Below are 21,560 nucleotides of genomic sequence, written 5' to 3'. Positions count from 1 at the left end.
AGGATAGTGTGCTATGCTTACATGCAACTACAAATTTTTATAGTGAATTCTGAAGTTTTAATATATATATATATATATATATATCATTGCCATCCCCAACCCGTTGTCCCCTGAAAAGTTTGGGCTGCACTCTAGCCATCCCAGCAATGTGTTTCCCCATCCCCACAGTTCCCGTCCCAAAAACCAGAGGCGCATAGTATTAACTCAACAGTATCACTATGTTCCCACCAATTGCATTCTGCTACCAGAATCATTGGGGCATAAACAGAGGAAGCCCCAACTCTAAAAATATCATCAATTTGATTGGGCTTCATAAAATGATATTTTACTTCAATCACCAAAATTCTATAAATTAATATGGACATCTATTTTGTATTCAACTTGAACATGAAAACAGATTTTCCAATCAAATATAATTGCATAAAATCAGTATGAACCCAAGGCAAATATTTGCAAATATGACATAATAATTGATTAAGGGAACAGCTCAAGAGGGCCCACAGATCTGTGGAGATGGGCAGGTGGAGGGGGTGTGGGGAACAGTGCACCTGTCAGACTCTCATTGGTTGAAATTTAAAGTGGGCCAGGGAAGGGGGTCTAACAATGTCACAGAACTTATAGCTCTGAAGCTTGCACTTATTTTTGCAGTTGAAAAAGGGGTTCACAGAAATCAAGTTTCTGGGCATTCAAAAGTGGTTATCAAGTGGATAGAGGACATTTTTTCTTGTGACAAATTCCTTTTTCGCCCTATATTTGATGAGATCAGTCCCTTAAAATCAGATTTCATTTCTATGTCTTTTTGTCATACATACAGTGAAAGGAATGAACAGGCCAATGGTTTGTCAAAAGAAGGATAACTGTTAGATCAGGTAGATGACAGATTTGTGAGGAGGTGGAAGGACAAGCTTCAGAATAGTCCATCCTTCTTTCTTTTAGTTTCCAATAGGTTGGGCTGTATTTCTTATCTGGATTTACTATGGTATGTATTATGTAATAAGCTATTATAAGATAAATTTGTATTGGTGTAGAAGGGTAGAGTGAAACATGGTGGAAGCGCGAGAGGTAGGGTTCATAAATGGCATTGGTTCACAGAATTAGCATTAGCCACTGGTTCATAGGATACTAATGACAGAAGCCACATGAAGATACCCTCTTTCAAGGATGTACTGTTAGGGAATTGAGTAAGACCAAGCAAATGAGTGGTGAAGGAAAAGGAATCCCAAAGCCTTGTACAGAAGCAGAAGGCAGAAAAGCACTTTCCAATCTGCAGATCTAAAGAAAATTGCCCTGGAGGTTGCCTAGCCAAAACACTTCAAAACCCAAGATATGAAGCTACCTCACTGAAAATTGGAAGCTACATACAGTACATGAAGGATCATATGGTGATAGGGAAGTTCAAGGGATTTGGCCCTCAAGTAAAGCATTAATGTGGAGGATAAATTCATAACGGAAGCACAAGGGCCAACTAGATCTGCAGCTTGGCTCCAAGTGCTTTTTTACAGCAATCTTTGCAAGCATAGAGGATATAGAACGCGTCTTTGAGAACCTATGTTGCATGAAACAACGAAACGTTTCGGAGTTTCTGAAAAGGATACGTTTAGAAACATCACCTTCGAAAAATGGAAACGTCAGCCAAAACATCGTGTGTGTGTGTGTGTGTGTGTGTGAATGAATAACACATTATCTTGCAAGAAAAAAAGGAATAAGAACCATAGATGATAATTTAGAAGGAGATTTTTCAATTCATATGTGAATTACATTAGGCTCTGCAACTTGAACGAGGATCGAAGTTGACACTAGGGTTTTGCATTAGGGTTCCATGGCAGGACGCACAGGGGGGAGCGCCGCTCCCTCCTACAGTCAAGTAGTCACAGAAGGAGGCAAGGAAGCAGGAGGGAAGCATTTCAAAAAACCGTCGAAAAAGATTTCAGAAGCAAGAGGCAAGGAGACAGTTGGAAGAAACGAATCCCAGGATCAGGAAGGGAATCAATAGGAAACAAGTAAAGAAAAGGAGAAGGGAGGCGGCAGTGGAAAAATGACTTCCACAAGAACTATGGGAGTCTGCAAACCCAAATCGAGCATCATTCCCCGGGTCATATTGAGTGATCTAGCGATTCAAGCGCACAGGGACCATATGAAAGAACATGCGATCATCTGCAAGTTCATGGGGTTATGGCCAACAGAGAGGGCATTACACATCTGGATTAGGAGCCATTGGAAGCCAAAGGGAGAAATACATTTACATCTAGGTTCTAAGGGCTTCTTCACAGTGGTGTTCGCAAACCTAGAGGACAAAGACAGAGTGTTTGAGGGGGGGCCTTATTTCTCTGCGGTGGAAGGACTCTACATGCGGCCATGGATGATGAATTTTGTCCCGGAACATGAAACGTTTACATCTGTACCGGTTTGGATCAGACTATATTCACTACCTCTGGATTACTGGCTACCAGAATCTTTGAAAACCATAGGCAACAAGCTAGGGCATTTTCTGAAGATATCAGAGGCAACTCTCAAAGGTAAATATACCTCCTTTGCCCGAATATGTGTGGAAATGGATCTATCTGGAGCCCTTCCGGAAGCAATAATTTTAGAGGTATATGATGAAGATTGGGTGCAAACGGTGGACTATGAGCACATACCTTTCAGGTGCCGCAAATGTCATGAACACGGCCATCTATTTAGAGACTGCCCAACAAACAATATGGAAGGCAATGGGAAAACCTCTTTGGATAGAGATCACGAGGGTTTTACCAAGGTTGGGGCCAAAGGGAAAGGGGGTAAACGGCCACACAAGAAAAGCAGTGAAGACAGAAATACAAGACACAATAGTTTCAAAATCCTAAAGGAAGTAGAGGAGAACGTGGAGACAGTCCAGGACAAGGAGAATGCATCTAAGGAGCAAGAAACGGAAGCTGAAATGGAGGATATCACAGTAAACAACCAGCAGAAGGAGGATCTACCAAGTTGCATGGAGATCAGTAAAGACTATGAGATGACTCCAAGTGAGGCAGGAACAGAGGACCATGAACTACAGGAGATTCTAGACAGGGAAAATCTGGATCTAGAACTATTTCTGGAACAAGGCAGGAACAAAGGAGTGGACTCCTTGCCAAAAGAAGACTATGATCGAGTTCAACAGCTCTTTCTATGGAGGGCACAATCGAAGGGAACTGGTGTCAAGAGAAACCACGAAAGCCAGGAGCAAAGTGGGGTCAAAATGATGGAGAAATCACAAGCACAATCTCCAAAGAACTCAAGAAGGAAAAGAGGAAGGAAAAGACAGAATGAACTGCTCAAGGAATGTGGAAAACTACTGATTAACTCAAGTAAGATGAGTGATCTTACCAACTACTCCTTTACTAACCTTTCTTAATGAAGCTTACAACATGGAACATTAGAGGTTTAGGTAGTAGAAGGAAACAAAGGAATCTGAGTAACAGAATAAAAGAAGAAAAACCAGATATGGTCTTTATTCAGGAGACTAAATGTTCAATGGATAAAATAAGAGAAATTCATAATAAATGGTTAATCAAGTATGAGTACTTAGAGGTTAAGGCAAATAACTCGGCAGGGGGGATTCTAACGATGTGGGATCCACAGAAATTTGGAATCCTGGAGGCTGAAGCATCCAGGAACTATCTATCTTTGGTGTGTAGTCCTGTAGGTGATAAGGAGACTTACATGATAACAAATGTTTATGGACCTCAGAAGCAAGTAGATAAACTCAAGCTTCTTACCTCTCTGGAAGGTCTAAGAGCAAGACATCCCAATATGCCCTAGATAGTTGCAGGTGATTTCAATATGATAAGATCTCTTTCGGAGAAAAAAAAAAAAAGGAGGCACTAGACAGCTAGGCAGAGACTCTAAAGCCTTTCAAGATTTCATTAGGAACATGGGACTAGTGGACACTGAGACTATAAATGGAACCTTCACTTGGAACAATAAAAGGGGAGGGGCTTCTCAAGTGGCTTCCAAACTTGACAGATTTATTATTTCTGAGGATCTCCTCCTCACTGGACCAGCCATCACCGCTTCCATTATGCCCTTTGGAGGTTTGGATCACTGGCCAGTTCAGCTAGAAGCTACCTTTATGGGCACTCCGAGAAACAAGCCCTTCAGATTCGAAAATGCCTGGCTCTCTCACCCCAAATTCATCAGTAACATTGACAAATGGTGGAAAGAGGAGTTAAATATTCAGGGTACCAAAATGTTCATGCTCCAGCAGAGACTCAAACATATTAAATCCAAACTTAAAGCTTGGAACAAAAAGGAATTTGGTGATATCCTCAAGGCCAGAATAGAAACTGAGCAGAAATTACAGGAAATCAATCAGATCAATATCACAGAGGGCTTCAATGAAGAGAGGCAAAAACTAACTAACTCTCTGCAGGAAGATTGGGAGGATCACTGTCTGCAAGAGGAAATTTTCTGGAGACAAAAATCTAGAATTCAATGGATCAAAGAGGGAGAAAGAAACACAAAGTTCTTTCACAAATCCACTATGGCACACAGGGCACACAATAGAATCACAAAGATTAAGGATTCTCAAGGTATTGAGCTTGTATCTCACATGGACATGGAATCGAGTCTAGTTCAACACTTCTCCAATATTGCAAAGGAGCCACTGGAGGATAGATCTAGGTTCATTGATCAATTCACCCAGTATATTCCCAAGTTGGTCACCAGAGAGGACAACCACAATCTCAATAGACCGGTCTCGGAAGAGGAGGTCAGTGAGGTGATTAAGGAAATGCAAAGTGGAAAAGCACCAAGCCCGGATGGATTCAATGTAGACTTCTTCAAAACCTGCTGGGATACAGTCAAGCAAGACATCCTTGAGGTTGTGGAAGACTCGAGAAATTCCAAAAAGGTTCTGAAAGCACTGAACGCCTCCTTCATAGCTTTAATCCCCAAAAAGGAAAATGCTATGACTCCGGATGGATTTCGACCCATAGCATTATGCAATGTGGTGTATAAAATCATCTCCAAAGTGATAGCTAATAGACTCAAGCCCCTGCTACCTTCCCTCATCTCGAAAGAGCAAACAGGCTATGTGGAAGGAAGACAAATTCTCAACAACATCATCCAAGCACATGAGGTGGTACACTCTCTTAAATGCAACAAGCAAGCATGATCATCTAGTTGGACCTTGCGAAAGCCTATGACAAACTTAGCTGGTCTTATATTAGAGCTATTCTAAAAGCCTATGGCTTTGACCAAAACTGGATTAGATGGGTTATGGCACTAGTTACCACAACCAGCTTCTCCATTCTGCTTAATGGAGCTCCTTCAAGTCCCTTCTCACCTTCTAGAGGGCTCAGACAAGGAGATCCGCTCTCACCTTTCCTCTTCGTCCTCATGATGGAAGGGCTAGGTAGGGCAATCAAAATGGCAAATGTTGAAGGTCGAATTTAGGGTATCAAGCTCACCCCGGATGGAGAGGCTAACACTCATCAACAATTTGTGGATGATACTATGTTGCAGGGCATACCCACAGTTAGGGAAGCAAGAGCAATCAAAAACATACTAAACGACTTTGCTATGGCAGCAGGAACAGAGGTAAGCCTCAACAAGTCAAAAGTTTTTTTCTTTAATACCAATATTGCTATACAAAGAAACATTACCAGAATTCTTGGTTTTCAAAGGGAACAGTTACCGTCCAAATATCTTGGCATTCCTCTTACTGACAAACCTCTAAGCAAGAAAATATGGGAATCAATTTTAAATAAACTTCAGGACAAGATCAGAAAATGGACATGCAGATCCTTAAACCTAGCAGGGCGACTTGTGCTCACACAGGCAGTCCTACAGGCCATTCCCATTTTCATGTTTGCAGCTCTCCCTGCTCCTCAAGGTATTAAGCAACAGATAAGGAGCATACAAAGGGACTTTCTATGGGGCAAAGGGGAGGAGAAGAAGAAGTGGGCTTTAGTGGCCTGGGACAAGCTCTGCAGGCCCAAAAGCCATGGCGGCTTGGGGCTGCATGACCCGAAAACTCTCAGCAAAGTTTCGGGAGCTAAGCTCTGGTGGAGATGGATCAAGGAGCCGAATGCCCCCTGGGCCAAACTTTGGAAACAAAAGTATGCCAAGGATTGGCAGGAGAAGGATCATATCAGAATGTCAGGACAGATTAGGGGCTCACACATTTGGAAACTTGCTTGGGAGAATAAAGGCATTGTTCAGCAACACTGTTTCTGGGAAATCCGAGCAGGGGACCGTGCTCGATTTTGGGAGGACAGCTGGCAACAGGAACCCATCCTGAACAGGAATGACCTAGCAGCCCTTAAGAGAGACACAGAGAGCAAAGGTCTGTTATTGGTAAAAGATTTCTGGGACCAGGGAAGTAATAATGTAAAATGGAGAAAATGGAAGGACCTAGGTTACAGTGATGAGAGTCCTTTGAAGGCCAAGGCAGATGCTCTTACCCAAGATTTAGAGCATAGGCGGATTCTGGTTTCCTCCTCACCTGACCAACTAAGATGGGGGAAGAACAATGAAGGTAACTTTAACCTCAAAGAAGCAAAACAGGCAATCACAGGTTTTAACTTTGTGAATACAGAACAAGTCTGGAAGGAGCTTTGGCAAACTCCTCACTGGATGAAAATAAAGTTATTCATTTGGCTTGTGCATCAAAGAAAGATCCTAACTTGGGAAAACCTACTAAAGAAAGGCTTCATTGGCCCTTCCAAATGTCACCTCTATGGCTCACATGAGGAAACAATTGAACACCTTCTCAACCTCTGCCCTTTCTCTGCTAAGGTGTGGAACTGGGTGGCCTCAATCTTCAAACAAACCGACAGGGACAGTCTCAGCATATCCAACACATTGAAAAACTGGAGGAAGAACTTCTCAGAGAATGAGATCATCAACAAAGCTTGGATGCTAGTACCAGGCTTTGTCATTTGGAATGTTTGGAAAGAGCGCAATAGGCGGATCTTCAAAAATAAAGCTAGCGAGCCCCAGCACATAATCAATCAAATTCTAAAACAGCTTAAAGAAACAGTTAAAAGCCTTTTGAGGTCAATTCCCAAGGATCCTCCTCTGCCTCACGAGGAGAATATTATACTAAATTTGGGACTTCAATCCATCGATCCTCAAGGAATAATAAAGGGAGTGAGAACAATAAAAAACAGGGGCCAGTAGTTGGAAGCCCCCTCCACAAGGCTTCTTCAAGGTAAACATTGATGGAGCTTCTAAGGGCAATCCAGGGGTAGTTGGCTTTGGGGGTGCCATAAGAGATCATCAGGGGCAAACAAAATACATCTTCCATTGCCACTTAGGAAAAGGCACCAATAACATGGCTGAACTCCTCGCATTAGAACAATGCTTGGAGTTCCTGGTGGAGGAAAATTTACAGAATGTTATCATTGAAGCAAATTCGGAATTGATCATTAGAGCAGCCAAGAAAATTCACAATGGAACTTCGCCAAATAAAGTGTCGAAGCTACTGCAGGTTTTTTACCGTATCCACTCTCACTTGCAAACCCTTAAAACGATAAGATTTGTTCATGTTAGAAGGAAGGCAAATATGTTAGCGGATCGGTTGGCCAACGAAGGAGTGACCAATAAGGACAGGGATTCTCGGCATGCCTGGGAGTCGTTACCTGCTGGAAAACTGTGAGAGGACTGTTTCTACCTGGCAACCAAAGATATGGAACTGTGGATGAATAGAACTGATCGAAGGGATTCAAGAGACAGGCGGGAGGATGGTATCACCTAATTCGTCTACAATTTTTGGTTTTGGCTGCTCTCCACAACTCTGTTCACTTTCAGTTGAATGATGAAGGTTACGAATCGGGCAGCGCCACAGATCTGGCTGCCTATGTGCATTTGGCTCAACGGGTTTTTGATGGAGACTCCAGGCGGAAGGCTCAGAAATGTCTGCGGGAATGGTCGGACGGTCTTCGCTTGGCGACTGAGCGTTCTGGTTTTTTCCGCGAAACCTCGAATACAAAACCATAAATGGTATATCGCACGGGACAAGAATGGTATCTGGTTTTTTGTAATGTGCCTCCGATTCCACTCATTGTGTGACACGTTGCATCGAGAGGTGAGAGAAAACCACCCGATGACCTCCGTGCTTCTCGTCCACGCGATATCCACGATGGTCGTTGGATTGGGGTTGTGTAATCAACAACGGGGATTGGTTCGGGCTTGTTGCTTAAGGGTTTCAGACCCGATTTTGTTTAGTGGACTCAATCTACAGTTGTTGTCGGCAATGTTTTAAAACTCGGCCGAGGGTCGACTCCGACTCTGACTCGGCCAAGGGTCGACTCCGACTCTGACTCGGCCAAGGGTCGACTCCGACTCTGACTCGGTATCGACTCGGCCAGCTCGATTTTAGTGACTCGGTCGTTGTAAAAAATACATTAAATATTTATTTTTTTATAAAAACACATAATTTTAAAGATTTTTCATTCATGTTTCCAAACACACAGCATTAGAATATAGATAGACGACAACATATGATCAAAGTAGGCTCATGAATATATCCATTACATCAAAATGGCACCCAATGCATTGTCCAATACATACACGATGATGATATAGAGATCAAAACAAAAACACATAACCAAGGAGGCTATAAATGGCCTCTACAACAAAAGTTTGTGACCAATACTACTGGCTACTGCTAGGGTTTCCAACATCATTTGGCTCAGTGTTACTTGGAAGTTGGGAGCAGGAGCGAAAGTGGGGAGCGAGAGCGAAAACGGGAGCGGGAGTGATATTTTCAGAAGCTCCTGGTTTGGGAGCGAATCCCAGAGGAGTTCGACAACCAATGTCACTAACATCAAGGTACATAGAGGGATTGGTGCTCTTGATTAAATACGAGTTCCATACCCTAATACATGACAAAATTCAATGGAAACATTGCAATCCTCCAATCCTGAAATCCTGAAAAACTGACAAGTCTGCTGGATTTTGAATGAAATCTAAAATTCTACTTTCTCCATATGAAATCCAATAAGGTCGAAACCACTCTCAAACATCCTGAGTCATGGTAATGTTAAAAATTTAAGTAAAAGGATGAAAATGAAGATTAAGGAGAATGTCACTTTTACTTTAAGAATTTAACATTACCATGAAATTTGAATAGCATATCAATAGTAGAGAGCATGTGAGTGTGTTAAATAGGGTTTGGGAGGGGGAAATGGACCCCAAATAACATTTAACTAATTCATAAAACACATTGGAGTCCAAACCAATCAGCAAACACTTCAAAATTTCATTAAAAAAATGTCAAATCGTTGTTTTGATGGGGTTACAAGCCACTGGTTATGACTCGGCCGAGTCAATACGGAAACGGCCGAGTTGGCCGAGTCAGCCATGACTCGGCCGAGTCATTGAATGACTCGGCCGAGTCATGGCTGACTCGGCCTACTGAACCGTTTCCTCCACCGAGTCACATTTCTGGGCAATGAAACGGATCAACTCGGCCGTTTCCGTTTCGAATCGGCCGAATTTTAAAACTATGGTTGTCGGGTCCGTTTGTTGGGTGCACTATGGGTCCTTTTGTGGACCCCTGGTGGGTTGTCTGTAGGGCTTTTGTGGGCCTAGGTCCCTAGTTTTCTGTCGTCCCTACTGACTGGGACACTTTGTAAACTATGTATTTTGGTTAAATTAATAGAAGGTTCGTCTCCTACTTATCAAAAAAAAAGATAATTTATAAGGAAAACTAAGTCTATATTAACCCTTGTAGATGATTAGATGATGCAGTATCCAAAATTAAACCTTTATGGATGACGCTATACATCCAAGATTCCAAAACCAATCTTTATACATGAGTCTATATATGCTAAAACTGAAATAAAACATCAGCTAAAGACAAATAAAATTACATATCACTAATCAATCATCATCATCCTCATCCTCATCATCAAAAATAGAAGATGCTTGTTCAACATAACCACTTCATGGATTGGAAGAATTTTTTGTCCAACTAATAATTGACTTTTCAAGTCTATTTTAGCTAGAAAGCGGGTACCACAAATAGGTTGGCCGCCTATGGGGCCCGCGAAACGCCTAAACAAATGGCCGAAACACTACTCAAAAAGCCTGAAACTCAGCCAAAATGTGAGACGTCGCACTGTGCGACATCCCCAACTTGGGGGATGTCGTACAATACAGCTACCCATGTTTTGGCTAAGTTTTGGCCATATTTCAGAGTTTCCAGTAGCAGTAAGACCCGAAACGCCCTTGTTGGATGTTTCCTACAACATAGTTGGGAACAGTCCCTACTTCAACTCCGTAGGTCTGCATCTGAGATTCTAGACAGAAAAGTTCAGCCCTAAAAAGGAGGATTTCATTGCAACACCAATAAGGATACAAATGTATTCTCTACGAGTCTACCCCAAGAATTTTGGGATGAAACATTTGTGGTAATCGAAAGTACATTAGAAGCTTCGTCAAAACCTTTGAAATCACCAAAGTAGGTAACTATATTGCTTATGCTCAAATATGTGTTTATATGAATGTTTCGAGAACCCTTCCTAAATCTGTTTGCGTGAGTCTCCAAGATTCAGAGTGGACACAAACTCTAAACTAAGAACATATTCGGATATTCCGTTCCGATGTAGGAAATGCCATGGCATTGACCTTTGTTCAGGGACTACCCTTTAAATGTTGTAGCCAATGCCAAAAAACAGGAAGAGGGCTTAGACAAGGCTTTGTTAAGGTTCCAAGCAAAATAATGTTAGTAAAGAAGCATCCCGATTCCCAACCAAGCAACCACCAATGGCCCTAGAGGCATCAAAGCAGGAACCGACAAAAAGCAAATTAGTAGAAGCTACAATTGAAGGTATAGTCATGCCTCCTCCCAAACCTAATCTAGGGGAGCAAAAAAGAACGGAAAAAGAAACAGCTATTAAATTTCCAGGAGGAGATATGATATTGGAACTTGGAAATCGTAGAAGATGAGGGGTACAATTCTAACTCAAAGGAGTCAACAAAGGATATAGAAATGCAAGAGAATGACCTTGAAACAAATATCGACTCTGGCAATATGCCAAAAGTCTCCACCTTCCTTTGGTTACTAGCCGAAAGGAAAGTTTTAACCTAGAATAAGCTTCAAAAAAGAGGATTTGAAGGACCACCCATCTACTTCATGTGCAATCAAGAGGCTAAGTCACAAGAACATTAATTTAATCAATGCACTGAAACAGAAATTCTATGGAATCGTTTTTTCCATTACCTTCAAGCAAAGAAATGAAGGAATAACTTTTCGAAAACCATAGAAAAATGGCACTCCTCCCCCTTCAAAAAACAAATCCTAAACAAATCTTGGAATATTCTTCCAAGATTTCTTTTGTGGGGAATTTGGAAAGAACACAGCAATGTATATTTAAAGATGAAAAATGGGAGGAGAGGTATTACGGGCAATAATTTCTCAAAAATAGAAGAAACTAACCATTCTTTCTCATGGCAACTACAAGCAAAAATGATCTGATAGGGAACAAATAATTTTTTATCTTTGGAACATTGACCCTAAGAAAATTTTAGAGAAGACAACCTCTTCTATACCTCAAGCCACATCCCTTGAAGCATGGTCTCCCCCTTCTTTGAACTTCATAAAACTCAATTTTGGTGGCACTCAAAAGGCAATCTGGGACCATCAAGATTAGGAGTAGTTGTTTGGGACTCCTCTAGCCATATCCTTAGGGTGTTTGTGAGGTTTCTCAAGGAAGAAACCAATAATGCAACTAAACTAGTAGTCTTAGAAAAAGGCCTCTCATTGCCTCTGATCATAGGTGCAGCAAATTGATAGTGGAAGGAGACTCCCTCATATTGGTGAACGCCCTCAGATGAATGTTGAATAGCACCCAAGTTGACAAGCTCATGCACAACTAGAGACTCTCATAAGACCTAGAAGGAATAGCCAATAGCATTTCACTCATCCCATTAATCATTCCCCTCCATGTAAAGCTCAAAGAAAATTGTTTGGTGAATAGATTAGCCACGAATCAGATAAGGAAACCCTGGTATAGGGTGGAAGGAAGCATATTGATGAGAGGAGCAAGTGGAAGTGTGCATTCATAATATGCAAGCAACAAACTAGGAGAGGGGTCATTATGGTTTTTCAAGTCCAACGAACATATCTCCACACACCATGAGCATCAATCTTCCCTAGGCAGCAATGAAGGAACTGAGAGGGCAAAGAAGCGGTCTAAACTTGAAATGAAGAGTCAACCAATGAATGAGGTTTCTACATTTTGATGAAGATAGAGTGGAAGGGAAGGCTTCAACATTCTATATAGGATGCAACAAAGTAGAAACGTAGAGACTTGGACATGGTAGGAAAGGGCAACAAGACTTTCTGTACTCCACATCTTGTATGCAAAATGTGGAAATGCAAAAATGTAGAAAAGGGTAGATCAACTTGGCCCTTGGATGTAGTGATGCAGGAATGCAAGGACTTCGACGTGAGGAGAGAGAGCATCAAGGCTCCACATTCTACATATAGAATATAGAAATGTGGACATGCAAACAAAGGAATGAATAGACATGCAAAAGAAGTAAAGAACAACTTGAAAACTCATCTCCACGCTTGGCAATAGATGCAACAATGCAAGGAGGAGACACACAACCATGGGGAGAAAGAGCAACAAGGATCTTTGCATGTCACATTCCACATGGAATGTGGGAATGAAGAAAATGAGAGAACAATTAGGAAACTCAACCCTGCACTCGACACCAGATGCTGCAATGCAAGGTAGAGACTCTGCCATGGGGAAAAAGAGCAACAGCGGAATGTGGGAATGAAGAAAATGAGAGAACAATTAGGAAACTCAACCCTGCACTCGACACCAGATGTTGCAATGCAAGGTAGAGACTCTACCATGGGGAAAAAGAGCAACAATACTCTTGGTTACGCCTCACATTGTATGGAGTTCCACATTGTGATTTTCAACAAAATGATGTAAATTTGTTGTTGGTTCCTTGGAGCTATTGGACCAACTTGTGGGGATTCATCTTCATGAAGCCCCTTATCTTCATGGCATCATATCATTTGATGGAGGTCTTTGGTTTGGGGGAGTCTCACTTCTGCTTAGTTGGATGATTATGCTTACTACTCGGTATTCTAGTATTCCCACATGTGCTTGCCTTGTTGATCACCTCTTGTTTGCACTTTTTATGGATGTGGAGCATACTATTTCATTATGGTAGTTTGGTATATATGCTTATCTTTGATGATGAAGGTGGTAGGAGGTAGATGTTTTATGTCATTGTTATTGATATTTCCCAAGACTTGGCGGGTTATTGTATGATGTTGGTGTCACTAGGATGGGGTGTTCTACATGGTCTTTTTGGATTGGATCTGTGATGGGCAACATAATTGATGATTAGATAGGTTAACAATTCATTATGTTCCCTTCTATTATCATGTTGCTATGGTGGAATGGTTCATGTTACCTTTGTGGGATTTTCCTAGGTGGTTTAACTTTATGACGTAATATTTGTTAGACATCACATATGGGGAAATGTGTTTCATGATGTTAGTACCCTTGTTGATGTGTTACTTGCTAAGTTTGTGTTAGAAGGAGCCAGGGGTACTAATTAATTTTGATGTAATAATCCATTAGTGGTGGTGTAACTTAGGTTGGGATTTATGATTTGTTGTTATCATTGTGGAGTTTCGTTGTAGAGAACAACTTTTATTTACATGGTAAAATACTTCATGGCACACATGTTCATGGTGATTTATTTTGTTGATGACTAATTGTGTTGGAAAATGTAACTAGGTTCGGTCTTCACAATTATTCATGTACTTGTATCATTATGTATTTGATGTAAAAAAAAATAATAATATTTCATTAGATAAGCATGTTCTTCATGCTTCTAGGATTTATTGAGTCAAAGTCCTATTTGGACTTCTTGTAAAGAAAAAGGAAAAAGAACTTTTAAAAATGTATTTTTTGGATCAGCTCATCTCAAGAAACCAAGTCGGCTCACTCAAAGGACGTGTCTTTTCGCATATGAGAACAGCTATATATTGGCATACGTCCACCTCCAATTTAGCAAGCAATTCGGTGCTTTCTGTGATGGGTTCTGAGGTAGAAACATGCGACGTTCAGAGGCTATGTTCTTGTACGGATTTGTGAGTTTCTAAGATCGTGCATCTGCAAAAGAAATGTGAGCTTCCTGGATCTAAGATGATGCAAGTTTTTCTGTGGGAGGTTATCTGAGGAAATTGCAAGTTCTGTGGCAGATAATATGTGCTACTATAGCTGAAATAGATGCTATCTTCTGTGATTGAGAGGGATTGACTTGGCTTCTTAAAGGATTGGAATTTTGTCATGGCCTTGAGTCTTGGATTTCTCACTTTGATTTGATTCTATAAGAAGAGGAATTTTTCTGGGTTTTCCTCCTTGTGGGGTTTTGGCCCTGCCTTGGAGAGCCTACGTCATTGAGTTATTTTGTCTTTTGTGATCTTCATGTTATGTACTTTTGGTAATTGCTTGATGAAACAAGAAAACATAAATTTAATAAACAAGCCAACAAATTCACAAGAAATTATCATGACAAAGAAATCAACCCTAATTCATAAGCTTCTTGATTTCTCAACAAATTGGAGGGGGGTTGTGGTTATGTTTGAGCATTAACCTTTATGCACAAATGTTGACGTTGATTTAATTGTTCAATGATTAACTTAATCTAATTTATCTAGATTAAGGTTGACAACTTGGGTGCCCTACTTTATTGGCTTCCTTTTCACACTTGAAGGGGAAAGGTGGCACATTGCATGCATTTACTTGGTCATATTCTATATTTGGGCATATCATTGGAGGACAAACTTGTGGAGACACTTCTTGTTATTCTTGGAGATGTATATTTATTTATTTCATGGAATTTTGGCATGGTCAAAACCCCACTTCTCTCTATTCTCCTTGGATTTGTTCTGTTGGAGGTTGCTCAGTTACTTTTTGAGGTTTGACTACATCTTGCACATTCATCCATGGAGTTGGTTGCCTTGGGATTTACTTGTGTAGAGTTGGTTGGAGATTAATAAACCTATTCTTGTTGACTCTTTCCTTACACAAAATCTTGGGGAGATGCATCTACCTTGGAGATTATTTATTTATTTATTTATTAAGATGGCCACACATGAGTTGTTGGAGGCTTGACCAAGCCTTTCTTGTGAAGCAATCCATCAAGTTGGCATCTTTCACACTTGCTCATGCATCTTGTAGACCACTTACCATTTTGGGATGGTGATTATGGAGCATTATCCCATGTCAAGCATATTTTATTGTATTTGCATGCATGCATCTTAGAGGGTCACAATATTGAGGAATTATTTACCATTTGATGGAGCACTTGACATGGTCAACCACTCATTTTGAAGAGGCACCCCATCTTTTTGTGCTATTTTTAGAGGATCTTGCTTTAACTACTCCATTATTTTATTATTGTTTGACTCTTCATGGAGTGAGTTAGCAAATGTTGTATTTTATTGTAAGAGAGGTGACTTTCCCTCTATATAAAGAGGAGTTTCTCTCCATTTCATTTGGAATAGGAATCAGAGGCTTGTGAAAGAGACAAGCGGTTAGAGATTGTAGAGCTTGAAGATGATTGATGAGGAGCTCCTTTGTACATCAAATTCTTGAAAACTAATGAAGAAATGAGGTATTGATCTACTTTGTTGTATGGTTATGTACATGCTCTTCAATTTTGTTGTTAATTATGTGTAGAAAACCACTTGCTATCATTCTAATTTGAAGGCCTATTAATGAAATATTTTTCATTTAGGAGTAACACAATGTGAGTAGTGTCCCCTCTTGCTTTTCTTACTATTACAATTATGTTTTAGTCCCTTCAACTAATAAACTAGTTGTTGAAATGGAATTATAATTCAACCTAATATGACAGAACCTTCAAATTTCTTTGATGAGTAGCACCTCTAGCTCTCCAAGATTAAGTTTTCACACATTAATTTCCAGCAAACACTTAAGGTTGAATTGCATCAAATTAGTTCCTTTTACCTTAAGTACACACCCAAATGATGAATGTATCAACAAGTTCTTTCATCCCAAAGGTTGAATGTGGCAAACTAGCCCTTTCTACCATATAGCCATCCAAAGTAGTTCATAACTTGATTGTGACACACCAATTCCTTCATTCATGCAATATTTCATGACTCTAATAGCCAATAGATTGATAGACACTAGTCCCATATCATCCCCTTTCCTCACCCCCTATTCTTCCTTTCAATTCAATCCCATATCCTTTTCCCCATTTCCATCTTTTTTCATATGCTACAACCTATGTTTTGTTAAGTCTTACTCTCCATGCATCACCTAGAGATTCTACTACATAGCCTTATCAATCCTACTTTGGGATACCCCCCTTGTGTTGGAGAAGTGCCAACCTAAACAGAGAGGAAGAACTACTGAGGTGACAATGTGTAGACTTCCCAAGTTGCACAAAGCTAACACCTTAGTACTTAAAACTTTACATGTTTGTGGATGCTAGGCTTTGTTGTAATGCTCTCTGGACTTGGCATTCTGCATGTGGAAATGTGGAAGCGCAGAAAAGGATAGAAAAAACAACTTTTGTTATATTCCCACTGCTATAATTAAATCTCATAGACTAGAAAAATAAACTAGTATTAGCCCCAAGGGTTAGCTCAAGTGGTCTAGAACCAAATGTGAAGTTCTTTGATATTGTTGCTAGTTGTTGATCACAGGTTCAACTCTCTTTGATTCCCTTGGAGTGAGGCCCCGTAATAAGGGCCAACGGTTTACCCGGTTTACCATCCATGAAATGTGGAGAAGTACTATGGCATTTCCCATGCTTTCATTCCGAGTATAACAAAAAAAAAACTAGTATTATGCATAAATCTGTTAATATTGGAAACCAGCACAGGTACAATCATCAGAGGTTTGATAGATAACCTAGCAAAAATGTCCTTTTCGTATACTAATTAATATATTAGTAGCTAAATTTACAAACAAAAGTAATCTATTATAATGTGAAAAATCGCTTTTCTTTAAGAGTATTGATTGTCAGAGTACATTTTGGGAGATATTTTTGGATGATCTGTTCAGGTGATTATAGAACCTGTATTTAGGATCTTCAGAGAGAATAGTATGATCTTTGCAGATACCACGAAATACTATTTAGCATTTACAGAATGCAATATCTTTTTTATTGATGCAAACACTAAAAAAAATCCACGGAATTTTAAAAAATAATAATAATACTAACGTTAGAATTTAAAAAAATAATAATAATAATAATATTAACATTATTCAGAATTAACGTAATTTTGAATTATTTGTTCATTATCATGGTATTAATTAGTTCATGGTGCATACATTTGCAAGGAAAGTGCACAGAAAGTGGATGGACTGGAGCATGTATACAAGCATGTGAACATTCCAACAAAATATACGTAACCACACAATCAAGAAAGGGAAACAAAGCAAGCATGAATATAAGCAATCAAGCATGGTAAAGTTCAATGTATTTCTGCAGTTGATTATCTATGTGTGATATGGTGAGACAACTCAACTCCTTGATATTTTCCAAGATTTGAAATTTGCCTTAAAACAGATCTTTAACCTAGACAGAAAGGCGCCCTAGAAGGTTTTCCATCCATTGAAGATGTGAAATGGGGGCGGATAATGGCATACTATAAACATTATATTTCGGACATTTCAAAATACAGAAAAACTGTACCTCACCTTGTTTAAATAATTCAGTTGCATTACAACACATGTAATTGCCATCATAGTAAAGAACCATGTTGCAGGGTAAACTAGTTGATTTGTTCCCTCTATGGTAAGCTTTATGGCAATTCCCATGGCTTTTATACTCATGACCTGCAAAAAACATCACAGCATTTTATGGCAGCATAATACTGAAGGAAATCCAAAGAGAGACTTTTTGTTTGCCTGAATTTGTCTTTACTTTGGACATGCCAAAGCTGAAAGAAAGACTTGTTTGAATAGGAAGAAAAAATAGAAGCTGAGGATATAAAGTATTTTTACCGTTATTGAGCCCATTAGAGAACAAATGCCCGTATACACTAATATGTTTGTGTGTCCATAGCGTGGTACAAAGTGCAAGATTAGCACCAGAACTACAGCTATCACGGCTACCATGTATAACAAAAATGCTGGCAGATGAAAGGAAGAATAAATCAGATGTCTATTCAAAACAGCAAAGATGTGTCCCTTTTCATCTTGAAGCAATCTAAGCTCCAGAAAACGCAAAGAGACAAAAAGAGTGATATTTGAGAAGGATGTCTTCTCAAGAGAATGTAAGAGAAGATGATTACCAGGTTGAGTAGCCAGATGCCAAATTTCTGTGACTGAATCAATGGAACGCTCCTGGGGTGAATGAATTACAATAATTGTAGAACCAACTATGCACATGAGGCATCCTAGCATACCCATCTTATGCAAGGTCTCTTTCAAGATAAAGTGTGCCAATACAGCACTGTATTACAATAGCACAAGTAAATCTTAGAATCTAGCATGCAAGTTGTGGTCTTACAAAATTGACAGAGGTGCAGTGCTGGACTTTACTCACCTGACAATGATAGTTATGGCACCTAGAGGTGTAACCAGAACAGCCGGAGCAAAGACATAAGCTACAAAGTTCGCAGCCTCACCCATAATCACTGTTATCAGGTCACCAAACATATTATCTAATTGCTTCAACAAAATAAAATGATGGCAAGTACCTACGACAGGTCAAATTTTTTGTGTTATGCATATGTCATATGTTGATATCTCACAACATTCAACGTAACGCTAAAAGGTTACAAACTTACTAGTGATCATTCCTGCCCACCAGAGAGGTTCTAGAAGATATGTGTAACCACCTACACCTGTACAAAGAGCAGGAAATCATATTCAAACTTGAACCTATCCCAATATAAAAATATTACCCGCCTGTGTCAACAGACAACCATGTACATGAATGCCCAAGAGCATAGACATTCTTAGGTATGCCTGAGTATTAATCGACCAGGGCATTGTAGCATGCTTTTGGACAGTTATTTAGAACTTACCCGCTCGAGCTCCCGTTGCTCCAGCACGCTTCAGGCCTTTCTTCTTAATTATAAAGCTTGCCCCTATGAAAGCACTGGATACAAGGGCAAGCAGACATCCTTTAAGATTGCTTGACGACAATCCGCTCTCGATTCCTCTTAGTCTTTGCACTAGGACTCCCATCTTGGCAAAAATTAAACTAAAAATTACACCCTGAGTTAGTATGCCACCTGCAAAATCTCAGCCTTGAATCGAATTCAAAAGATTGTACATCCAATACCTACCGCTGACTGTTCTTAGATCCCTGCTAATCTAAGAAGTCTGCAATCCGAGCAGGAGCCGGAGAACGCAGTTAATTGGACTCAAATTTCTTCTGCCGTAACCATTACAAAAATCAAACTTTGTGATTTGACCTTCCAACGTCTATTTCTGAGTCGTAGTTTTCAGGGCCATAACAGACTTTAGCCTTCAATCAGGGCTGGATTCTTTCCAACTGGGTCAATAATCAATCTCCGCGTTGCATGCCACTACACTCCCGGGTCTTTGATACCTAGTTCTGCGTTTTCTCTGATACCCAAGGTTCAGAATAGAAATACAATCAATACCTTATCAAACTCTGCATCAACTGAACATATTGACTGTAACAAATACCCACTATTATTGTACCCAAAGCAAGCCACATATGCTACAATCTCATTCATACAAAATACTAAATTGGGTATCTCTACTTTCCATCGGGCAGGGCAAGTCCACATCTGAATTTCATCCACAAGCCAGATCGAAGCAGAATTCCCAATGGTCCATAGTAATCAATTAGTAAGTTTCATTCATGGGTCTTCAGAATGGACAAAAATTCCCAGAACCAAATCAAAAATCATCACTTAATGAGCGCCAGATCCATGAACAAACTACCCACAATACGAAATCGAAAAGTGTACCGTCTCGAAAATTCTTGGGCAGTACTTAATATTTATTGAACACATTCAAGCAAGCCAGTAAGGAGGTCATTAAAATGTAATCACTGTTGTTGTGTAGGGAGGGAAAGAGAGATTAGATCTTACCTGCCAGTCCAAGGGAGAGGAGGGAGGCCGGGCAAGGCTAGCCCAAGCCAAGGTCAGAACTACCTAATGCCACCACCCACCAAACAGGTTGGCTATGAAAGCAGTGTGTTTGTGTCGAGCTGGACTCGATCCATGTGCTCTCCAATCTACGCGTCTGCGATGGTTCATTTCTTCAAAAACCCGGCAAAAGATATCCACGTAAGAGGAACGTAAAACACATAAAAAAGTGGCTGGGTAGCGTCTTTAATTACAATAAATAAGTCTTTTCGTTTCCTAAGTGAGTTAAGTCTTTTTGTTTCCGAAGTGAGTTATGGATGGGATTGGAAAATGATTAAAGTGTTTTTTGGATTTTTAGTTTGTTTAGTGATGCTATATGTGTGTGAATTGTGCGCTAGCAGCACTCCCGTCTCAAAATGGAAATAAATTGAGAAAATCCAAAAACATTTGATCATGAGCAAGTTTAAAATAAAAAGTTTGGTACCTTATGAGATAATATTAAGTGAAACAGGAGCAACTTCCATTGAAGCAATTGCTATGGTGCAACGCATAAGATACCTAAAAAGAATTGAACAAATGAGAGTAGGTAGATAGCTTAATGAAGGCATTAGTGAAAGAAAGATAACATGGATGAAAGAAAACTACACATGGATGCAAAAATGGAATACCTACATCAATGCCTGTCCCACAATAACAAGGAGCTAAAGGATTTTGTTATGGAGAAGTTTCGTAAAAAGGTATGGGGAAGAGAGTTGGGTAGAAAGAAGAAATAATGCATTGAGGAATTCAACCCTACTTGTGATTTACAACAAAAAGGGTTCATTGGAGCTAGCATTTCGTGGAGGGCAAAGGTTCTTATCGATCAATTAAGGACCAACTCTCATCAACTTCGATGTGAAACGGAACAGTGGAAAAGGCCTAAAGAAGCTTGGGAAGAACGGGTGTGTACATTTTGCACATTGGGGTTGTGGAATCGGAAAAACATTTCATTTTGGAATGTGATGCATTCAAAGACATCAGAGAAAGTTATGAGAACATGTTAGCATCAATTTCTTGGCATTGTCTTTTTAGGGAGGGGATTGTTGGAAATTTGGGTCAAATCATCATCAATTTGAATAGAAAAAGTATTGAATTGCAAAAAGCAAAAACAAGGAACTAATGATCTCATAGACTATTTTTAGTCTCGTGGACCTTAAAATATTATTTCATTTCGTTGCACATTAACATTGTGTTAGGCTTCTCCCATTTCATTTTATTTTATTAATTGTTATTATTATTTTTTATTAATTATTATTTATAAATTAGTTATATAAGTTTTTTTTCCTTCACTTTATATATATATATATATATATAATAGTTGAAATAATTGTTTTTGTTTGTTTAAGTGTTTGATTTTTTATCGGAAAGAAACAAGTCATCGAAGATATTTGGTAAGAGTGAAAGTTTGATCTTGCTAAAAACTAGTGGGTAATTCCAATTCCAAGTGGAATAATAGTGATGAGTC

At 39.7% G+C, this 21,560-nt stretch overlaps 1 protein-coding gene across 4 annotated transcripts in view; it reads right to left on the bottom strand.

The window, feature by feature from the left end:
* Positions 1 to 20,254, bottom strand: part of LOC149180524 (putative magnesium transporter NIPA6) — a 155,438-nt gene extending 135,184 nt beyond the window's left edge. Inside the window, exons 1-8 of one of the 4 annotated variants that reach the window (XM_089416160.1) lie at positions 20,060 to 20,254; positions 19,283 to 19,565; positions 19,019 to 19,197; positions 18,779 to 18,835; positions 18,535 to 18,688; positions 18,281 to 18,441; positions 17,991 to 18,118; positions 17,685 to 17,822 (exon numbers count right to left, since the gene is read on the bottom strand). In XM_089416160.1, the coding sequence (XP_089272286.1) occupies positions 17,685 to 17,822; positions 17,991 to 18,118; positions 18,281 to 18,441; positions 18,535 to 18,688; positions 18,779 to 18,835; positions 19,019 to 19,181 (801 nt within the window). In that variant the 5' untranslated portion in view covers positions 19,182 to 19,197; positions 19,283 to 19,565; positions 20,060 to 20,254. Of the gene's footprint in view, positions 1 to 17,684; positions 17,823 to 17,990; positions 18,119 to 18,280; positions 18,442 to 18,534; positions 18,689 to 18,778; positions 18,836 to 19,018; positions 19,198 to 19,282; positions 20,032 to 20,059 lie in introns of those variants that run through there. The other 3 variants (XM_089416162.1, XM_089416159.1, XM_089416161.1) reach the window with 3 other exon arrangements.
* Between the last annotated feature and the right edge of the window lie 1,306 nt (positions 20,255 to 21,560).

This window comes from Pinus tabuliformis, chromosome 3_2 (genome assembly GCF_031772625.1).
Source record: "Pinus tabuliformis cultivar Carrire ecotype Pingquan chromosome 3_2, CPIR1, whole genome shotgun sequence".
In the NCBI taxonomy this organism is placed as follows: Eukaryota; Viridiplantae; Streptophyta; class Pinopsida; order Pinales; family Pinaceae; genus Pinus; species Pinus tabuliformis.
The sequence above is the reverse complement of the archived record's forward strand: the minus strand, read 5'-3'. Positions and strand labels throughout refer to the sequence as shown.